Genomic DNA, 18,418 nt, shown 5'->3' on the forward strand with positions numbered 1-18,418 from the left:
TGTAAATAAATAAAATATCCAATTTTAAAAAAAAGACATGGGAAGGGTGGTTTTTTTTGTTTGTTTTGTTTTGGTTTGGTTTGGTTTGGTTGGCAAACTAAAGTTCTTGATAGCAATAGTTAGTTACTATGATTATACTATGGGTGAGTCCCTGGAGGTCAGAAATTCAAATATACACATTTTCATCCCATGTTCAAAAGCATTCATTCAACTGTAAACCATATACACACGTACAAACCTGGATTTCAGTAGGACAGGTAGAGTTTTTAAATAAATCTGAAGCACTTCCTGAGGCAAATACTGTTTCAGTTGGCTACACATGTGAGTCTGAGCTGAAGGAATGCTTAGCTGTTGACAATGATGTACTAATTCAACTCCTCTCTGGAGCACAGGATTAAAGACATAATTATACAATTTCCACTGAACAACTACATTGCCTTTCTGGATTAAATTACAAATGTGATTTGCAATCTGAATGTTATATAATCTGTCTTCTTGAAAGACAAAGTTCTGATAAGCCTCTAATGCATCCCATTTCCACAACAAGTCTTCAGACCCGCTGCTTGGCAGGATCCCCTGAAATCGGTAGGAAGGACTGGACAAGCCGGAGGTAGGACCAGCACCACACAAGGTGCCCTGCAGTGTCTCTCCTAACGTAGCCAGTTGGTCAGGGTCCACAGTACAGATGTTGCAAGCTGATTTTTTAATTCTCTGTGATATCTCTGCTCCTCCTAACTGATCCAAAAGAAGTTTGCTCAGGACATTCAGTATATGCTGCTGAAAAGCTTTCAGTGCTGGCAATTTAAAAGCATGGAGTAAAGGGACAATCACAGACTTAGGGTCCATACAACAACAGATTCCAACACTGTGTACACCTGATAGGATCTGGACACAGGTGGTGCTCAGGGAAACCTGCTGTAGCAAGCGCAAGCACTGGTGAGCGCACACGGCGATGCAGCAGCACCGCTCTGGATACTGCACACCTCCCTCTGCGGTCTCTTCAAAGGGGCTTTTAGAAAGCTGATTTTTAAAAGCTGAAACCAGGAGACCTGAAAGATCGCGGTGGTGCTGCATGAAGTGGGAATACTCACAACGGCGGTGTCTTTTCCTTGTGCACATGGAATGATGAAGTTGCTCTGATTTCACTTTTTTCACAGTACTCATTATTTTTATTACACTGTTTATCAGAGCTTTCAAATGTTCTGCAGCTTCTGAAGGAACACCATCCCTTGAAAGCAGCCATTCCATCTGAAGAACTGCTGTTTCAAAGAGGTTAAAGCCTTGGTGCTGGATAAATTCTTGGACTAAATCCATGGCTTGACTGAAGTAAAAGGGATTTGAAGCTGCACTCTGAAGACAAGAGATGAGGAGCTGTAGGACTCCTTCCAGAAGCTCAGGTAGAAGAAGGGCTCTGTGACGATACTTGGAAAATACAAAGCCCTCCTGCACCTCCTGTAGTGTTTTCTTTTGTCTCGGTGAGAAAGGCTCAGGCTGCTTTTCCAAGCAAGCTCTAATTTTTAAAGCTGCCCTAAGCAATTCAGTCAAATTTTTCCTAAGACTTTCTGGCATTGCCTCTGCAGTGCTAACGTCTACTGACATAAGATGCAGCACAGTTCGAAAGAGCATCCGTTGAACCAAAGCTACCGGCTCTTCTGTCCAACCTGCAGAAACCAGTTGTCTCTCCAAAGTGTCACTCTGGTTACAGCAGTCCCCAAAGCCTGCTAGGAACTCAGTCAGTGTGGGTACTACACTGAGTGCTAGGGAAGAATTATGATTCAAAGCAATGTCAAACTTACAAACTTTTTCCAATAGAGATAACAAAACATGACATAAGTCAAAAGGAGAATTATTCATGTTACTGAGAATAGACAAAGCAGCTGGCTCACTTAATATGTCACCATTTGAATTCTGTCTCAGAGTGACTTCTCTGGAGTTCTCCAAAGACATGGTGTCAGGAAGGACCTGTTCTTTGGTGGCAGAGGGGTCAAGCTTGGCTACGAGGCGGTCTTCCTTAGGAGACTGCGTCAGGAACCGTGGCAGCGCGTGGAGCCTCCTGTGTTTACTCACAACCGTACTTTTTTCATCTGAGTTGCCCTCGGAGTCAGAGGTAGAGAGCTGTGTCTTTCTTGCATCTCTTACAGAATAGCGATGGGTACTTTTACGCTGTCGCCTGATTTTTCGAAAAAGGTTTACTTTTGCAGAAACCTGACCAGATGGAGCACTTCCTTCTAAATATAATTTTCCCTGAGTTGATTTTTGCAAACTTGAGCTCTTTTCTTTGGTCAGGATTATATCAGATGACAATGGCAGGTTAAAATCTAATGAAATCAAGAAAGAAGACTTAGGTTAGTAACTGTTAACCATATAGGCAATGACTCACAACCGACATGAGTCTGGCCTGGCAGGATTTTCCTTCAAGGCTGCTTTCCCTAGTTGCATCTCTGGGTCACTTCTCCCCACACTTATCTTTTTAATTCTCAATGCCAAGTGGCATTAGCTCAGGGGATACAAACTGATTTGAAAATAGCAAGGAAAAGAATTAGGAAAGTAGACCTAAGTTGAACCTATATATTGCATTGTGATTTCAAAATATGAGACTCTGGATTAACCAGCTGCTGTGCTCACCATTTAGAAATCTTTAGTGATGTTAAAATTAAGACATAGAGTAGTTTATAGTGTCTCAGAACTTCAATATTCACCCATATAATTCAAAATCAGAGGTACACAGCAAGTATTCATCAAGACAAGGATAAACACTAGGTTGAATGGCACCCGGATTGAGATTTAAAGGATAGTTGTAGACTGACATGACTGAGAGATGTAACAAGGAAAACAGCCTTGCAGGAAAATCCTGCCAGGCCAGACTCACAGTGAGAGCTGTAAGAGTTATTTCTATAGGGCCTTGTTCCCTAAATCAGGCAGGTGTAGAGAACAGCAGTCCATCCTAAGCCCTCAGAGCGTGGAGCAGCATTCAGTGATCACTTCTCAAAGAAAGGATCGAACTAAATGCACCTTTCCCTTTGCAATGATATTTACTGCAGTCTATACAAAATGGAGTTATACAACACAGAGGAATAAATAGAATTAATACAAGTTAATAGAATCTTATACTTTATTTAGGAGAGGGAAAACAAAGCAGATAAGAGCAAATATTAAAAGGGACCAATTCCACTAAAATATAACATGCCAGCAGTGAAATCAACTTCCCACAAATGGCATAAATCAACTTTCTCAAGTGATTAAAAATTTTTAAATTCTGCACATAAAAAATAAGCAAGTTACTGGATCAATAAATAATCAGGAAATATATATTAGAAGTCTTTAAATATCTTCCTTAAAAGAGCTCTATGCCTTGATTCATAAAATTGGAAATAGTTCTACCTGAAGATCCAGCTGTACCATTCCTAGGCATATACCCAAAAAATGCTACACCATATCACAAGGACACATGTTCCACTAAGTTCATAGCAGCCTTAATTGTAATAGCCAGAAGCTGGAAACAACCCAGATGTCCCTCAACTGAAGAATGAATACAGATAATGAGGTTCATTTACACAATGGAATACTACTCAGCTATTAAAAACAATGAATTTTTCAGGCAAATGGATGAAACTAGAAAATATCATCTTGAATGAGGTAACCCAGACCCAAAAGGACATGCATGGTATGTACTCACTTATAAGTGGATATTAGCCAAAAAGTTCAGAATACCCATGATACAACTCACAGACCATATAAAGTTTAACAGGAAGGAAGGCCCAACTGTGGATGCTTCAATCCCACAGGAGGCAGAGGGAGGGAGGGACCTGGATAGAAGAGGGGAAGAGGAGGGAAAAAAGAGTGGGCAGGATCAGGTATGGAGGGAATAGGAGAGAAGCCCAGAGGGTCCGGAGAATGAATAGAAATATGCAGCAGTGTGGGGTGAGGGATGGGGAGAACCTCTAGAAAGTCCCAGACACCAGGGACATGAGAGACCCAATGAGGATGACCTCAGCCAAAATCCCTAAAAGTGGGGAGACAGAACCTGAAGAGACCACCTCCAGTAGATAGGCATGGTCTCAGTTGAGGATCAGGCTACCCACCCATATCAAAATTTCTGACCCAGAATTGTTCCTGACCAAAGGAATTGCAGGGACAAAAATGGAGCAGAGACTGGAGGAAAGGCCATCCAGAGACCACCACCAACTTGGAATCCACTCCATGTTCAGGCACCAAACCCCAACACTATTGCTGATGCCATGTTGTGCTTGCAGACAGGAGCCTGGCATGGCTGTCCTCTAAGAGGCTCTACCAGCACCTGACTGAGACAGATACAGATACTTACAGTCATCCACTGGACTGTGTTCCGGGACCTCAATGGAAGAGTTAGAGGAAAGACTGAAGGAGCTGAAGGAGATTGCAGCCCCATAGGAAGAACAACAGTATCAAGTAACCGGACCCCTCAGAGCTCCCAGGGACTAAGCCACCAACCAAAGAGTACACTGGGCTGGTCCGTATGACCGCCTCGTCTGTTCTCATTAGGGGGGATGCGCTTGGTTCTGAGGAGGTGTGATGCCCCAGAGAAAGGGGATGTTAGAGGGGTGAGATGGGAGTGGATGGGTGGGTGAGAGAGCACTGTCTTAGAGGCAATGGGGAATGAGGATGGGGTGGGGGTGGGGGCCGTGGAGGAGGGACTGTAAAGGGAGATAACATTTGAACTATAAATAATAAAATAATAAAAAAGAGCTCTATGTCAGATATGCATTAAAGTATAAGAAAGAAAAATATGACACAACAAGATAATTTTAAACCAGGAGAATCTGAATTTAGGGGGAAACCAGGGAGAAACCTGTTTATATTTCCACTGAAGTACTTAAAGGTTCATGTGCTTATACATGCACAGTTACCAAAATCAGAAATTAAAACTGAACAATGGTGGCAAATGCCTTTAATCTCAGCACTTGGGAGGCAGAAGCAGGTCGATCTCTGAGTTCAAGGCCAGCCTGGTCTACAGAGCAAGTCCCAGGACAGCCGGGGCTACACAAAGAAACCATGCATCAAAAAAACAAAACCAGAACTAAAACCAAACCAAAGTAAAATTTTAAAAAAAATTAAAATTACCTATTGACCTCATAATTCTATTTAGCCTTGAGACAACATATGACTTCAAAAGCAAAATTAGAAAATTTGAACTAAAGAAAATACTGTCGACAGCAGTCTTTAAGCAAAGAGCTGTAATTTGTTTCTTCAAAGTCTTCCCCACCCATCTTCCTAATGCAGCGCACCTCGTAACTTCTTTCAGTAAGTACTCGGCTTCTTCATGTATTTTGCATTTGTCATTTGTGTAAGCCTCTAAGAAGCATCGCAGTTTTTTTTTTTTTTTTTTTTTTTTTTTTTTTTTTTTATTTAATACCTGTGTATTTATTTTATTTTATTTTTTTTTTTTTTTAATATTTTTATTACATAATTTCCTCAATTACATTTCCAATACTATCCCAAAAGTCCCCCTAGCATCGCAGTTTTTATATTACTAGAAGAAATAAAAATGTTCTTGCCTAATGTATTTTCATACCAGATATATAATAAAAATATCCCTGCAGTATCTACTGCTCTGCATCTGAAGCTGCGGTAACTGATCAGAAAAAAGCAGCTTTGCAAATGAACTTCTTTTCCCATCGGGACTTGATGATGCAGGTGACCTGTAAAAAAGGACATACCTGTTGCCTGCTGTTCCTGGACAGGTATCTTCCACACCAAGGGAAGGAGCGACAGAAGAAGAGTCAGGAGTTCTTCTCTGCATGTCAGGGCCTGTGTCAGAAACACAAGTCTTTCATGTTCTAAGGCCCGAAGACACATTAATTCCTAACATCCTACATTTAACTGAAACAAAAACAAAACTTTTCCTTAAAAAAAAAAAAGGTTACATTTGAAAACTGAGGATCAAATTAACCTATTTTAAGTCCAAGTTAAACTGTGGACCCTTTTCAATTTATAAGCATTTCTACCACAGAAGAATGTAAGATTGTGTGATGGTATTTAGCACATTCTCACTAATACTTCAAGAAGAGCTGTTACTGACACCATGCACACTGCAAGAATTCCTCACCTATTTAAAAAAAAAAAAAACAGACTTGTTAAGTAAAACTAAAAAATTAAATCCTATAAGCTATTAATTAATAACAAAGTTACTACAAAATTTAAGTCTTCATGTAGTTCAATATAAAAAATAGAAAATAATTTTTAAAAGAAAGCAAAATTAATAATACATATGAAAAGATTTATCAGTGAAGATAATTAAATATATTAATTTCACACTCTTATTCTTTCTGAAGTAAACGGCCCATGTTGGAAAAGGTCTCTATTTGGACCATAAAATACATACACACAGACAGGACAATAGAAAACATATAGTTTCTCCCTAGTATTGAACTACATTCTAGTATGGAACTGGTATTCAGTTTAGGAGTTCAGAAAACAAGAACAATCATCAGAAGTGTGGAAGAAGGGCTGCAACCAGACAGCTATAGCTGGGACACTTGAGACATGAGTGGCCCAGTATCTAATGAACAGTTAAGCCAGGACTTGTTCCTTCTCATACCATTCCTTGGGGAGAGAAGCAAGGTAAGGCAAGATTTGCTAGGCAGAACTGGGGTAAGTAGGAACAGCCAATGTTAGCAGCAGAGTCACAATGATTACTAAGTGACTCCGCAACAAACAGACACACAGACATGAGAAACTATCCGGTAGATCTGAAATGGCTCATAGTTGATTCTCAATGATGTACAAGTGAGGAAAAAACTCCTCACAGGTTTCTGGCTTAGGTAACTAGGTGACAATAATATCTCCACCAAGAAAGAAAATCTGAGAGAGATACTAAGTTAGGCTAGAGATGATGGATGGACTTAATCTTTTTAATTATATGTTATTTATTTAATGCATGTCCTGTTAGGCTTAGTAGCAAATGCCTTTACCTAAGCCATCTCACTGGCCCAGATGCATTTTTTTAGACATATATAATCTGAGACATTAATGTGTCTAAATGGAGATGTCATATTATATATAATATATAGTTATTTAATTATAATTATATATAACATATTTGTTTGTATGTATATATATGTGTGTGTGTGTGTGTGTGTGTGTGTGTGTGTGTGTGTGTATGAGGTAGCTCTCCCTAATGTAATCTGTCTACTTAAGCTATGAAAATCACTTGGGTGGATGCCTAGGACATAAGTAAGGGTTTCCAGAGAGCAAGCAGAATGATGAGAGAACTGATGACAATGGGATTCTGAGCTCCAAAAGTCTTCAAGGAAGTAAGGGTGGGCAGTGCTGAAGGAAGCCTATTGAACAGATTGACAAACAGACTGTTACAAAGATGTGAAGTCAGAGACACCACAGAAGAGAGCAGTGAAAGGAATGGCATTCACAGGATGCAAGCTGGCCTTTCTGAGCTGTGTAAGATGGCTGAAAAGCCTTAAGCAGCTGGAGGGAGCTGGTAACATTGACAATCACAGCTTTAATGGAGTGAAATGTAATGATGAGAGGCTTAGAACCTGTTTCAGCTGCAGAGTCAAAGGAGTTAAAGAAAGATTCCTAGTCTTAAAGTAAATAGTTTTTTAGCTTGTTAATCCTTCGGAGTTGTCCACATTTGAGTCTTTAGTGGCTGGCCTCACAATATTCTAAGGGAACAAACCGTCCTGGTGAGTGAGTTCTTGCTCTCTAACAGTACACTGGCAAACCATCACGGCTATGTGAACGACATCCCTGCCCCGCCTGCTGCTCAGCGTGCTCTGGAACCACCATACAAAGCCCAGCTCCAGCAATATCTACTCTGTGAGGCTCCTGTTCCCCTCAGTTCACCATAGACTTATAGACCACAAACCCTTGAAAAGGATGAGATGGCAGCAAGTACAGACCTTTGGGGCCTGACCCTGCTATGCTAGGGTGGAGAGAAGAGATACACTAGCAGCTGAATGCAACAATGTTTTATTTCATACAATTACTGTATTTCTAAAACAACTTCTTTTTGGTGTAGCTCTCCCTAATAATAATAATAATGTTATTGTATGTGTTTTTGTGTGTGCAGATACCACAGTGTATGTCTAGATGTGAGGAGTTGTTTCTCTCCTGAGAGCAAACCTAGCACACACTTCTCTTGCAATCAACTTGACCCACTGAGCCACTGAGCCACCTCACTAGCCCTGATTCTATTACTTTTTAAAGTGCCAGCCATATATTCTTACTTTGGTTTTTGTTTTGTTTTGGTTTGGTTTTTTTGCTTGTTTGTTTGGTTTTTATCCTTTCTGGTCTTAAGAGAAACTCCTCATGTAATTCTGTTCTTTGAAATCCATAAATATTTTTCTTGTATTTGATGGTACACTGGAAAAGTAGGCTTTCAGTTCTTTCAAATGGAATGGTAAGTCTATCTCCCCAAATCCTAAGTATGCACAATAGATATAGTATCTAGAAATAAGGGTTGTTCCTTAACACCAGATCCACACACGCCACACCCACACATGCCATGCACAGAGCCATTCCAGGGTTTTTCCATGACCTAACATACAGAAGTGAGTCTATGTCATACCTTCCCTTACATAACACTTACACTTAGATCATGCCTTTACCTTTTTCCCCTAGCAACAATAAATAATGAAACCATTCTCACTGAGGTGTGCCTTTCTGAGTTCAGTTGAAGAAGCGTGTTACAAGTCCTTGCCAGGTATCAGGCACAGCTGTTTCTATAGAGACATCCAGTAGCCACAGTGACAGGAGGAGGAGGAAGAACAAGCGAGTCAAGGAAAGGCTGAGATCCCAGCCCAGACACATATCTAGGAGGCTCAAAGGTAGACATCAGTGGAGACTTTGTCACGGAATGTCTGACATAGCAAGGAATATGAATGCCAGCCAGAAAGTAATGCAAAATTACTGCAGTTATTCAATGGGATTACAAATAGTGTCTACGTATTCTAATTAAACTTAACTTTCCAAATGTGAAAAACATAATATCCTAACAGCATAACACATTGCTATTCTTCATTTCTTCTCTAAGAATTTTATTCTAATATATATGTATTGTACACATAAAAAATATTTCTTCATTAGGATTATCTAATCTTTTTTTTTTTCATTCCCTAACTGTATAGCTACTGAGCTAATGGAAACTTAACAAGTCTTTTAACAAGTACTGTTTGGTTTGGTTTGGGTTTTTTGTTTTTTAGCTTTGCTAAAAACGATTTCCTAATGGTTGTTTTCACTTCTGTACACATCACTTTGAAAAACAATATTTTTCCGTCCCCGTTTATTTGTTGCTATGTCTGTTCGCTTATTTGTTATAGACAGGGCTTTACTATACAACACAGATTTGATTTCAAACTCACTCTGATGGCCTTGAGTTCACAGTGATACTCCTATATTTTTGGTCCATGTGCTAAAATTATAGATGGTGCCACCATGCTCAAAGCTAGTAGTACACTTTAAAAATCCACTTGTCTATTGCATTTCTTTAACACGTGGTGACATATATCTTTAATCCCAGCACTTGGGAGGCAGAGGCAAGAGGATCTCTGAATTTAAGGTCAGTTTGACCTATATAGCAAGTCTCAGGACAGCTAGGACTACATAAAGAAATCCTGTCTCAAGGGGGAAAAAAACCAATAATAAAACAAGATATCAAGTAGGAATAGGAATAAAGAGTTCTACTTGGAATGGTCCTGTGTAGATATCACTAAAAATATTACTGGTTCTTCTATTCTTTTTTTTTCAAATTTTTATTAGATATTTTCTTCATTTACATTTCAAATGCTATCCCAAAAGTCCTCCATACCCTCCCTCCGCCCTGCTCCCCTACCCACCCACTCCCACTTCTTGGCCCTGGCATTCCCCTGTACTGGGGCATATAAAGTTTGCAAGACCAAGGGACCTCTCTTCCCAATGATGGCTAACTAGGCCATCTTCTGTTACATATGCAGCTAGAGTCAAGAGCTCCGGGGTACTGGTTAGTTCATAATGTTGTTCCACCTATAGGGTTGCAGACCCCTTTAGCTCCTTGGCTCCTTGGGTACTTTCTCTAGCTCCTCCATTGGGGGCCCTGTGTACCATCCAATAGATGACTGTGATCACCCACTTCTGTATTTTCCAGGCACTGGCATAGCCTCACAAAAGACAGCTATATCAGGGTCCTTTCAGCAAAATCTTGCTGTCATATGCAATAGTACTCCTCCATGTTGGTGGGACTGCAAGCTTGTACAACCACTCTGGAAATCAGTCTGGTGGTTCCTCAGAAAATTGGACATAGTACTACAGGAAGATCCAGCAATACCTCTCCTGGGCATATATCCAGAAGATGTTCCAACTGGTAATAAGGACACATGCTCCACTATGTTCATAGCAGCCTTATTTATAATAGCCAGAAGCTGGAAAGAACCCAGATGCCCCTCAACAGAGGAATGGATACAGAAAATGTGGTACATTTACACAATGGAGTACTACTCAGCTATTAAAAAGAATGAATTTATGAAATTCTTAGGCAAATGGATGGATCTAGAGGGTATCATCCTGAGTGAGGTAACCCAATCACAAAAGAACACACATGATATGTACTCACTAATAAGTGGATATTAGCCCAGAAACTTAGAATACCCAAGATACAATTTACAGACCACATGAAACTCAAGAAGAAGGAAGACCAAAGTCTGGATACTTCCTCCCTCCGTAGAATGCAGAACAAAATACCCATGGAAGGAGTTACAGAGTCAAAGTTTGGAGCTGAGACGAAAGGATGGACCATACAGAGACTGCCCCACCCGGGGATCCATCCCATAATCAGCCACCAAACGCAGATACTCTTCTACTCTTTTTATATAAATAAAAAAATTTATTCTCAATTGGCTTTTAGAATTTTTGTAAAGAGGTTTTCAAATTGAGTAGTTCTGCAAATACCAAAGTCTGGTACCTCTAAGCCTGCACCTCTCTCTCTCTGAGCAACAATACAGCCTTGTCAAAAATTTAACATCTCAGAGTAGTTGTATACCAGTTTCCACTGATGCCAGACATTATATTGATAGTTCTTGAATTGACCAGGAATTGAAAATGTATTTTGTATGTGATCAGACAGTAAATATTTCAGGCTTTGTGCATCATATAAGATCTCTGTCACATATTTTTCTCTTTCTTTTAATGACTCTTTTTAAAATATTACAAACTAGTCTTAGTCATGAGCTATATCAAAATAATTCACTAACAGAAGATTTGACCTTCGAGCTGCAGTTTTTTCTAGGCTGTCCCTATTCTCTCCCAGCCTCTCCTGCAGCAGAGCATGGTTGTTACGTGTCCACAGCAGTCTCTGTTAAAGCTTCAGAAAGGTCGTAGGTAGGCAACACCAAGCACTATCAGCTAGACAAGGTCACTCCTAAGAACCATTCTGAAGCTTTTCCAACAGGCTTTATACATTCATTTTACAGAAAGGTGTGTCTCAAAAATAGTTATAGATATGGCTTTAGTAATACTGAGGGAACACCAGTAAGGTTCTTAAGAAACCCATATTTCAAAGAAAATTGTACTAAGAAACACTGTAGGAGGAGAGAGAAAAGAAGGGTAGAGAAAATATGGGGAAATATGTTCAACATACAATATAGACTTGTATCAAACTCTTTTTTTAGAAAATGGAAATGCTACCAGATTCACCTAAAAGTATGAAGGAGAAAAAAAAGAAGTCCTTGTCCCCACCCCCAGTTTAAAAAAAAAAAAAAAGCAATCTGTCATTATATAAAGTCAAGGGTCCTAGAGACCAAGGATTAGTCAATTACTCACATAGAATAAAATGATTTCAGGCCCTTAGAGTAGGTGGAAACCTACACACCCAATTAGGTCCTCCTATCTTGTATGTACATACATACATGTATGTATGTATGTATGTATGCATATGTGTATGTATTGTATATATATATGAATATAAACTTAAAATCTGTCATATTAACCATTTAAAAGATCTTTTGCCATTTAAAATGAATAGCCTATTTAATACATTAAAATGGTTATGCATAATAAATCATTAACAAATGGGGCTCATCATAGAAATGCCAACATAGTTCAACAGTAAACCATCTGTGTACTTCACCCCCACTAAAGAACTGAAAGGAAAGACAATGATAATCTCAACAGATGTAGAAAAGGCATTTTCTGTAACTCAGCATCCATCAAGGCTATGAATTCTCAGTGAACTGAGACTAGGAGAAAATGTCCTCACCCTGATCAAAGGCGACTAAGAAACTCAAGCCACATTCAGTGAAAACAGCCACACTCCACCTTGTTTACACCCAGAAGCTGTAAGTCCACTCTCACCCACCATTTCCATCTGCCTCTATGTAGAAACACTCCAGAAAAATTTTAAGGTATAAAAACTGAAAAAGAATGAAACTGTCATTACTGATAAATGGCATGGTTGCTGACACAAAAAGTGCTTAGGAATTTACAGAAAAAAAATGGAGAACTAGTAAATGAATTTAACAAAAGCACAGGATATGGCATCAATATTCAAGAAAAGCAACTCTATTTCTATAAACAACAAACAGGAAAATTACATTTTAAATAACATTTGCAATAACATCAAAAGGAAATAAAATTTAATAAAAAAATACATGATCTCTATACTGAAAACATAACACTTCAGAGAAATCAGAAAAGACCCAAATTAATCTATTTATACCATCTTCATGGACTGGGTGAAACTAATAGTGCCAATTCTTTCCAAGTTGATTTACAGATTCAACACCATCCCAAGTGAAAGCACACTGAGTATTGTTACAGAAATGACAAACTGAATAAAATCTATAGGGAAACCTAAAGGACCCAGAATGGGCATTGGTGATGAGATAGAATAAAATCGGAGGACTTACATGATCGATTTCTGAATTTACTTTTTAAAAAACATTTATTTATCTATCTATCTATCTATTTATTTATTTATTTACCTATTTATTTGAGTGGTACTTATGCTATGGCACATGTGTGAAGATAAAAGGATAACTTGCAGAGCCAGTCTATCATTCCATCATGTGTGTTCTAAGGGTTGAATTCAGGTCATTAGGCTTGGTGGCAAGGACATTGACCCACCACACCATCTTACTGGATTTACTTTTATTAAAATTCACAGTAATCTGTAACTCCTTCCATGGGTGTTTTGTTCCCAATTCTAAGAAGGGGCAAAGTGTCCGCACTTTGGTCTTCGTTTTTGGAGCTGTGAGAAAGGATAGACCATCTAGAGACTGCCATATTCAGGGATCCATCCCATAATCAGCTTCCAAACACTGACACCATTGCATACACTAGCAAGATTTTGCTGAAAGGACCCAGATATAGCTGTCTCTTGTGAGACTATGCCAGGGCCTAGCAAACACATAAGTGGATGTTCACAGTCAGCTATTGGATGGATCACAGGACCCCCAGTGGAGGAGCTAGAGAAAGTACCCAAGGAGCTGGGGGGATCTGCAACCCTATAGGTGGAACAACAATATGAACTACCCAGTACCCCCAAGAGCTCGTGTCTCTAGCTGCATATGAATCAGAAGATGGCCTAGTCGGCCATCATTGGAAAGAGAGGCCCATTGGTCGTGCAAACTTTATATGCCTCAGTACAGGGGAACGCCAGAGCCAAGAAGTGGGAGTGGGTGGGTGAGTGGTGGGGAGAGCGTGTGGGGGACTTTTGGGATAGCATTGGAAATGTAAATGAAATTAATACCCAATAAAAAAAAAAGAAAAAAATCACAGTAATCAAGTCAGTGGGTGTTGGTGAGAGAAAAGACAACAAAGCAGTGAACAGAACAGAAAGTACAGATAGGAACCACTAAATACATAGTTAATTTGCAAAGCAGTGACTCTCCTGAGTTCTCCCAGACCATGAACATAGTGTATTTGGGTCTCTGACTCCTCTGTAGCGTTATGTTTCCAACATCACCAATATTTTCAGATAGGAAAGAAAAGGCTCTGAAGAAGACACTGTAACGTGTGTGGAAGAAAAGTGTAAGAACTGTACCGCCTACCTCACACTCCACCCAAATAGTAACTCTTAAGTAGATCACAGATATAAGGAAAAACAAGACTAAACAGTTAGGAAGGCTGAGAATATTGCTCTCTAGGTAGAATGCTTATCTTGTATTCATAACACTCTGGCTTTAAGCCCCAGCACTACATTAAAAGTAAATAAACACATGAATTAAAATAGCTTTTAAAGTAGGAGAATATATTACAACTTTAGGGTTGTAAGATATAAAATTTTAGAACAGGAAGTACCACTGCAAAAGAGAACTCCATTTTCTGAAGACACTGTTAAGGCTGGGGATAATAGCTCAGTGGATTAGTATTTTCCTAACATTCAAGAGACCCTGGGTTTGATCCCTAGCACTTAGGAACAACAGAAGAACACTTAACAATGAAAAGACAGCCAGGTACAATGGCACATAGCTCTGTAACTCTAGTACTGGATAAGCCTAGAAAAGAGAATGGAGAATTAGAGGCAGGCATGGACTGCCTATTGAAACCCTATCTTAAAAAAACAAAAGAAGGAAGGAAGGAAGGAAGAAAAGAAAGCAAAGAGAAGATAATACAAGAAGAAAGGAGGAACGGGTAGGGGAGTGAAGGGGATTGTCACAAAGAAAATATTTGATTGCTAACAAAGACTTCTACCTCTAATACATGAAGAACTGTACTGAATGACAAAAAAATGGGCCTTCAAAAATGGAACAAACTTAGACATTCATAAAACAACGTACAAGAGTCCCCCTTTTTCAGTTTCACTTTCTGTGGTTTTGGTTACCCACAGTTAGTTACTACAATAAAAGAAATTCCAGAAATAACTCATAAAATTTAAATAACTTTTATTAAAGCACATTTCCACAATTTTATCAATTGTGGAATTATTTTATCAATTATTATTTATCTTTTACTGTGCTAAGTTTATATACTATACTTCATCATAGATATCTACATGTAGGACAGGAAACTATATATATACAGTTTAGTACTAACTACCACATCCAGTGTCATAGCACACATATCTCTTGCAGAAAAGAGTAGTCATTACACACACACACACACATATAATATAATATATATGTATGTATGTATATACATATGTGTGTGTATATATATTATATGTATATATATTATATACATATATATATATATATGTAACTAAAAATAGTCAACATCCTTAGTTGTCAGGAATAAAGTTTTCATGCTCACTTAAAAATGGCTAATACTAGAAGGATGATGGCATAAATTTTAGAGAAGCTATATATAGAACAACTAAAATTCTCATACAAAGCTAATGAACATTTTTGAAAAATGGCTCAACCACTGAAAACAACTTGCAGGTTCTTACAAAGTTGCACAAATAACTGTCCTTTCACCTGTAATTTCCATGCCCAATGAAAGATATAAACACAAAAAGACTTAAAAGAATGTCCACAGCAGTTATATTCATAATAACCAAATGCATACAATCTAAATGGCTGAGCAACAGGCAAACAGTTAAACTGTGGTACAACAAAACACTAATCAGAAACAAATAAACAAACATGACTGACTGACTGATGCGAGAGCATGGATTCAACAAGCTCAGTCACAAGAGGGCAAACTGTGATCACAGAATTCCACTCAGATGCCAGCAATCCACACAGCAGTTACCTCACAGTGGACAGCTGGCAGAGGCTGTCTGAAAAGGGCATGGTGGAGCACTGAGTGTGACAGTGCTTGCAGGGACATAATAAACCCATGTCAAAATTCATCCATCTATATAGTTTACATACGCACATTTACTTTGTTGATTCTATCTCAATAAAGAGTCTACTTAATTCTTAATAATAAATATTGGTAAAGCAAAATGGGTTTATAGTGGAGGAAAAAAGGTGTAAGTCACCCTTTCCCCCAAATACTCAAAAAATGACGCTACTCATACAAAAGCTGAAGTCTGCTCTACAATGTGCAGTTTTGTGTTTAGTGGGATTCCATCTTAAGAGACATCTTGTTAACTAATTTCCTTTAAGGACTCAAATGGTCATTCTCCACTTACTATCTCAAACAACCAAATATAGATGAATTCTATTTTTTTTATTTTTATTTATTTTTTATTTTTTTTATTAGGTATTTTCTTCATTTACATTTCCAGTGCTATCCCAAAAGTCCCCCATACCCTCCTCCCCACTCTCCTACCCACCCACTCCCACTTCTTGGCCCTGGCGTTCCCCTGTACTGGGCCTCTCTTTCCAATGATGGCCGACTAGGCCATCTTCTGATACATATGCAGCTAGAGACATGAGCTCTGGCGGTACTGGTTAGTTCATATTGTTGTTCCACCTATAGGGTTGCAGATCCCTTTAGCTCCTTGGGTACTTTCTCTAGCTCCTCCACTGGGGGTCCTGTGATCCATCCAATAGCTGACTGTGAACATCCACTTATGTGTTTGCTAGGCCCTGGCATAGTCTCACAAGAGACAGCTATATCTGGGTCCTTTCAGCAAAATCTTGCTAGTGTATGCAATGGTGTCAGCGTTTGGAGGCTGATTATGGGATGGATCCCTGAATATGGCAGTCTCTAGATGGTCCATCCTTTCGTCTCAGCTCCAAACTTTGTCTTTGTAACTCCTTCCATGGGTGTTTTGTTCCCAATTCTAAGAAGGGACAAAGTGTCCACACTTTGTCTGAACTCCAAAGACAGCATCTAGTGTCCCTACTATCATTGCTTTTTTTTTCCCAAAAGGTGACTAGGTAGGAAGAAGAGATAAAAAATTATTATTGCATTTAAAGGTTGAGTAATTTTAGTCCTTCAGCTACAAATCAAAGGTTATTTCACAAAGGGATCTATCATATTTACAATCCAACACAGTTCATAATAACTGTTATGCTGGATAATAAACAGATAGCCTAGCCTTAAAAAGGACATATAACTCGAACAGACTCACAAAAAGTATGCTTTTTAGCTTATAAGGGAAAAAAAGCTCAGCATATTTAGTTGTCAGTGAAATACAAATAAAATTATAAGCTATGGGACTGGAAGGATGGCTCAGCAGTTAAAAGCATAAGCTCCTTTCTAAAGGATCTGGGTTCAATTTCCATTACACACATGGCTGTTCACAACCATCTGTTACTATAATGTCAGGTGATCTGACACCCTCTTCTGGCCTCTGTGGGTACAAGGCACATACACAGTACACAGACATGTATGTAGGCAAAACATAAAATAATTTAATCAAAGCATAATGTTACCATTTCAAATTCATTTAGATGCCTAATTCTAAAATATAACAAAACACTACTAGAAAAACTATTGTTGCTATTATGACTTAGATGATTTTAGACATTTAAATAATAGATTAAAGGATATTTTGTGGATTATAAGGGAAAGTAAAATCTACAGCCATGAAAAGCAGATTAGTGGTAGCTTAGGGCTAGGAGGAGGGTGGAAAAGGATGGCTAGACTACAGCTTTCTTTTTGAGATAATGAGGGTGATTTAAAATGACTCCGGTGATGATGCACATATTTCTGAGTGTCCAAAACACAACTGAATTTTGCATATGGAATGGACAAAGACTGTAATAAATTACTTCTGCATAACAGTATTAGTTGAAAAGCCAGAGATTTTGATTGGGACTATACTGGAAGGTATAGGTCAATTTAGAGAAAACATATACCTTTACAGTATGATTCTTTGAACACATGGAAATTGAATCATTTTCTACTTAATTAAATATCCCATGGTTTCTTATAATAATGTTTTATAGAATTCTATGCAAAAGTATTATATTCTTTTATTAGATTTATTGATGAATATATATGAAGGGCCTTTTGGGGTACCGCTTGTCAGGAGTCTGACATTGGCCAAGGACAAGGAAATGGGCTTCCAGGAGGAATCTGACATAGGCCATGACAGGAACATGAGCTTAGGCAGGAATCTGCCATTAGGGCAGGATAAGAAAGTAAGTTTCAGTAAGAATCTAACTTTAGGCTATAATAAGGAAGTAGGGTAAGGCAGGAATTTTAATCTTAGTGTGCAACAAAAGATTTTGGGCTTGGACTTGGAAGTGGGCTCCAGTATTTTGGTCATTATGACAAGCCCTTTTAAACAACTGTCATGGCAGTAATCCCCGGACTTTGCTTACTGCCTTGTTATTTCTTTATTGTATTGCTTGCCCTTAATACTTGCATGTAATTAAAATGGTATAAAAAGCAGATTGGGAAAATTAAATTTGACTCCAGTTTCAGAATTTACTGGGGTCATGCTACAATGTGGTCTGTCTTTTTTCTTTTTAATCCCCACTCCCATGCTGGAGAGCCTGTTGACTGACTGAGCGGGCTTGGTTAAATCTATTTCTGTTGCTATTTACATAGTATCTTTAAAAAGAGGAGCTAGATATGGTGTCTACACCTATACTCCTAAAGCCCTAGT

The 18,418-nt window shown here is 38.7% G+C and overlaps 1 protein-coding gene across 3 annotated transcripts in view; it reads right to left on the reverse strand.

The window, feature by feature from the left end:
- The window catches only part of Lyst (lysosomal trafficking regulator), a 175,270-nt gene that overhangs the window by 126,489 nt on the left and 30,363 nt on the right, over nucleotides 1–18,418 (reverse strand). For all 3 annotated transcript variants that reach the window (XM_029468643.2, XM_029468642.2, XM_021180035.3), the window contains exons 4-5: nucleotides 5,697–5,787; nucleotides 239–2,318 (exon numbers count right to left, since the gene is read on the reverse strand). In XM_029468643.2, coding sequence (XP_029324503.1) covers nucleotides 239–2,318; nucleotides 5,697–5,787 — 2,171 coding nt within the window. The remainder of the gene's footprint in view (nucleotides 1–238; nucleotides 2,319–5,696; nucleotides 5,788–18,418) is intronic.

The sequence above is a fragment of the Mus caroli genome, unplaced genomic scaffold (assembly GCF_978045245.1).
Source record: "Mus caroli unplaced genomic scaffold, Mus_caroli_1 scaffold_15, whole genome shotgun sequence".
NCBI classification, from domain to species: Eukaryota; Metazoa; Chordata; class Mammalia; order Rodentia; family Muridae; genus Mus; species Mus caroli.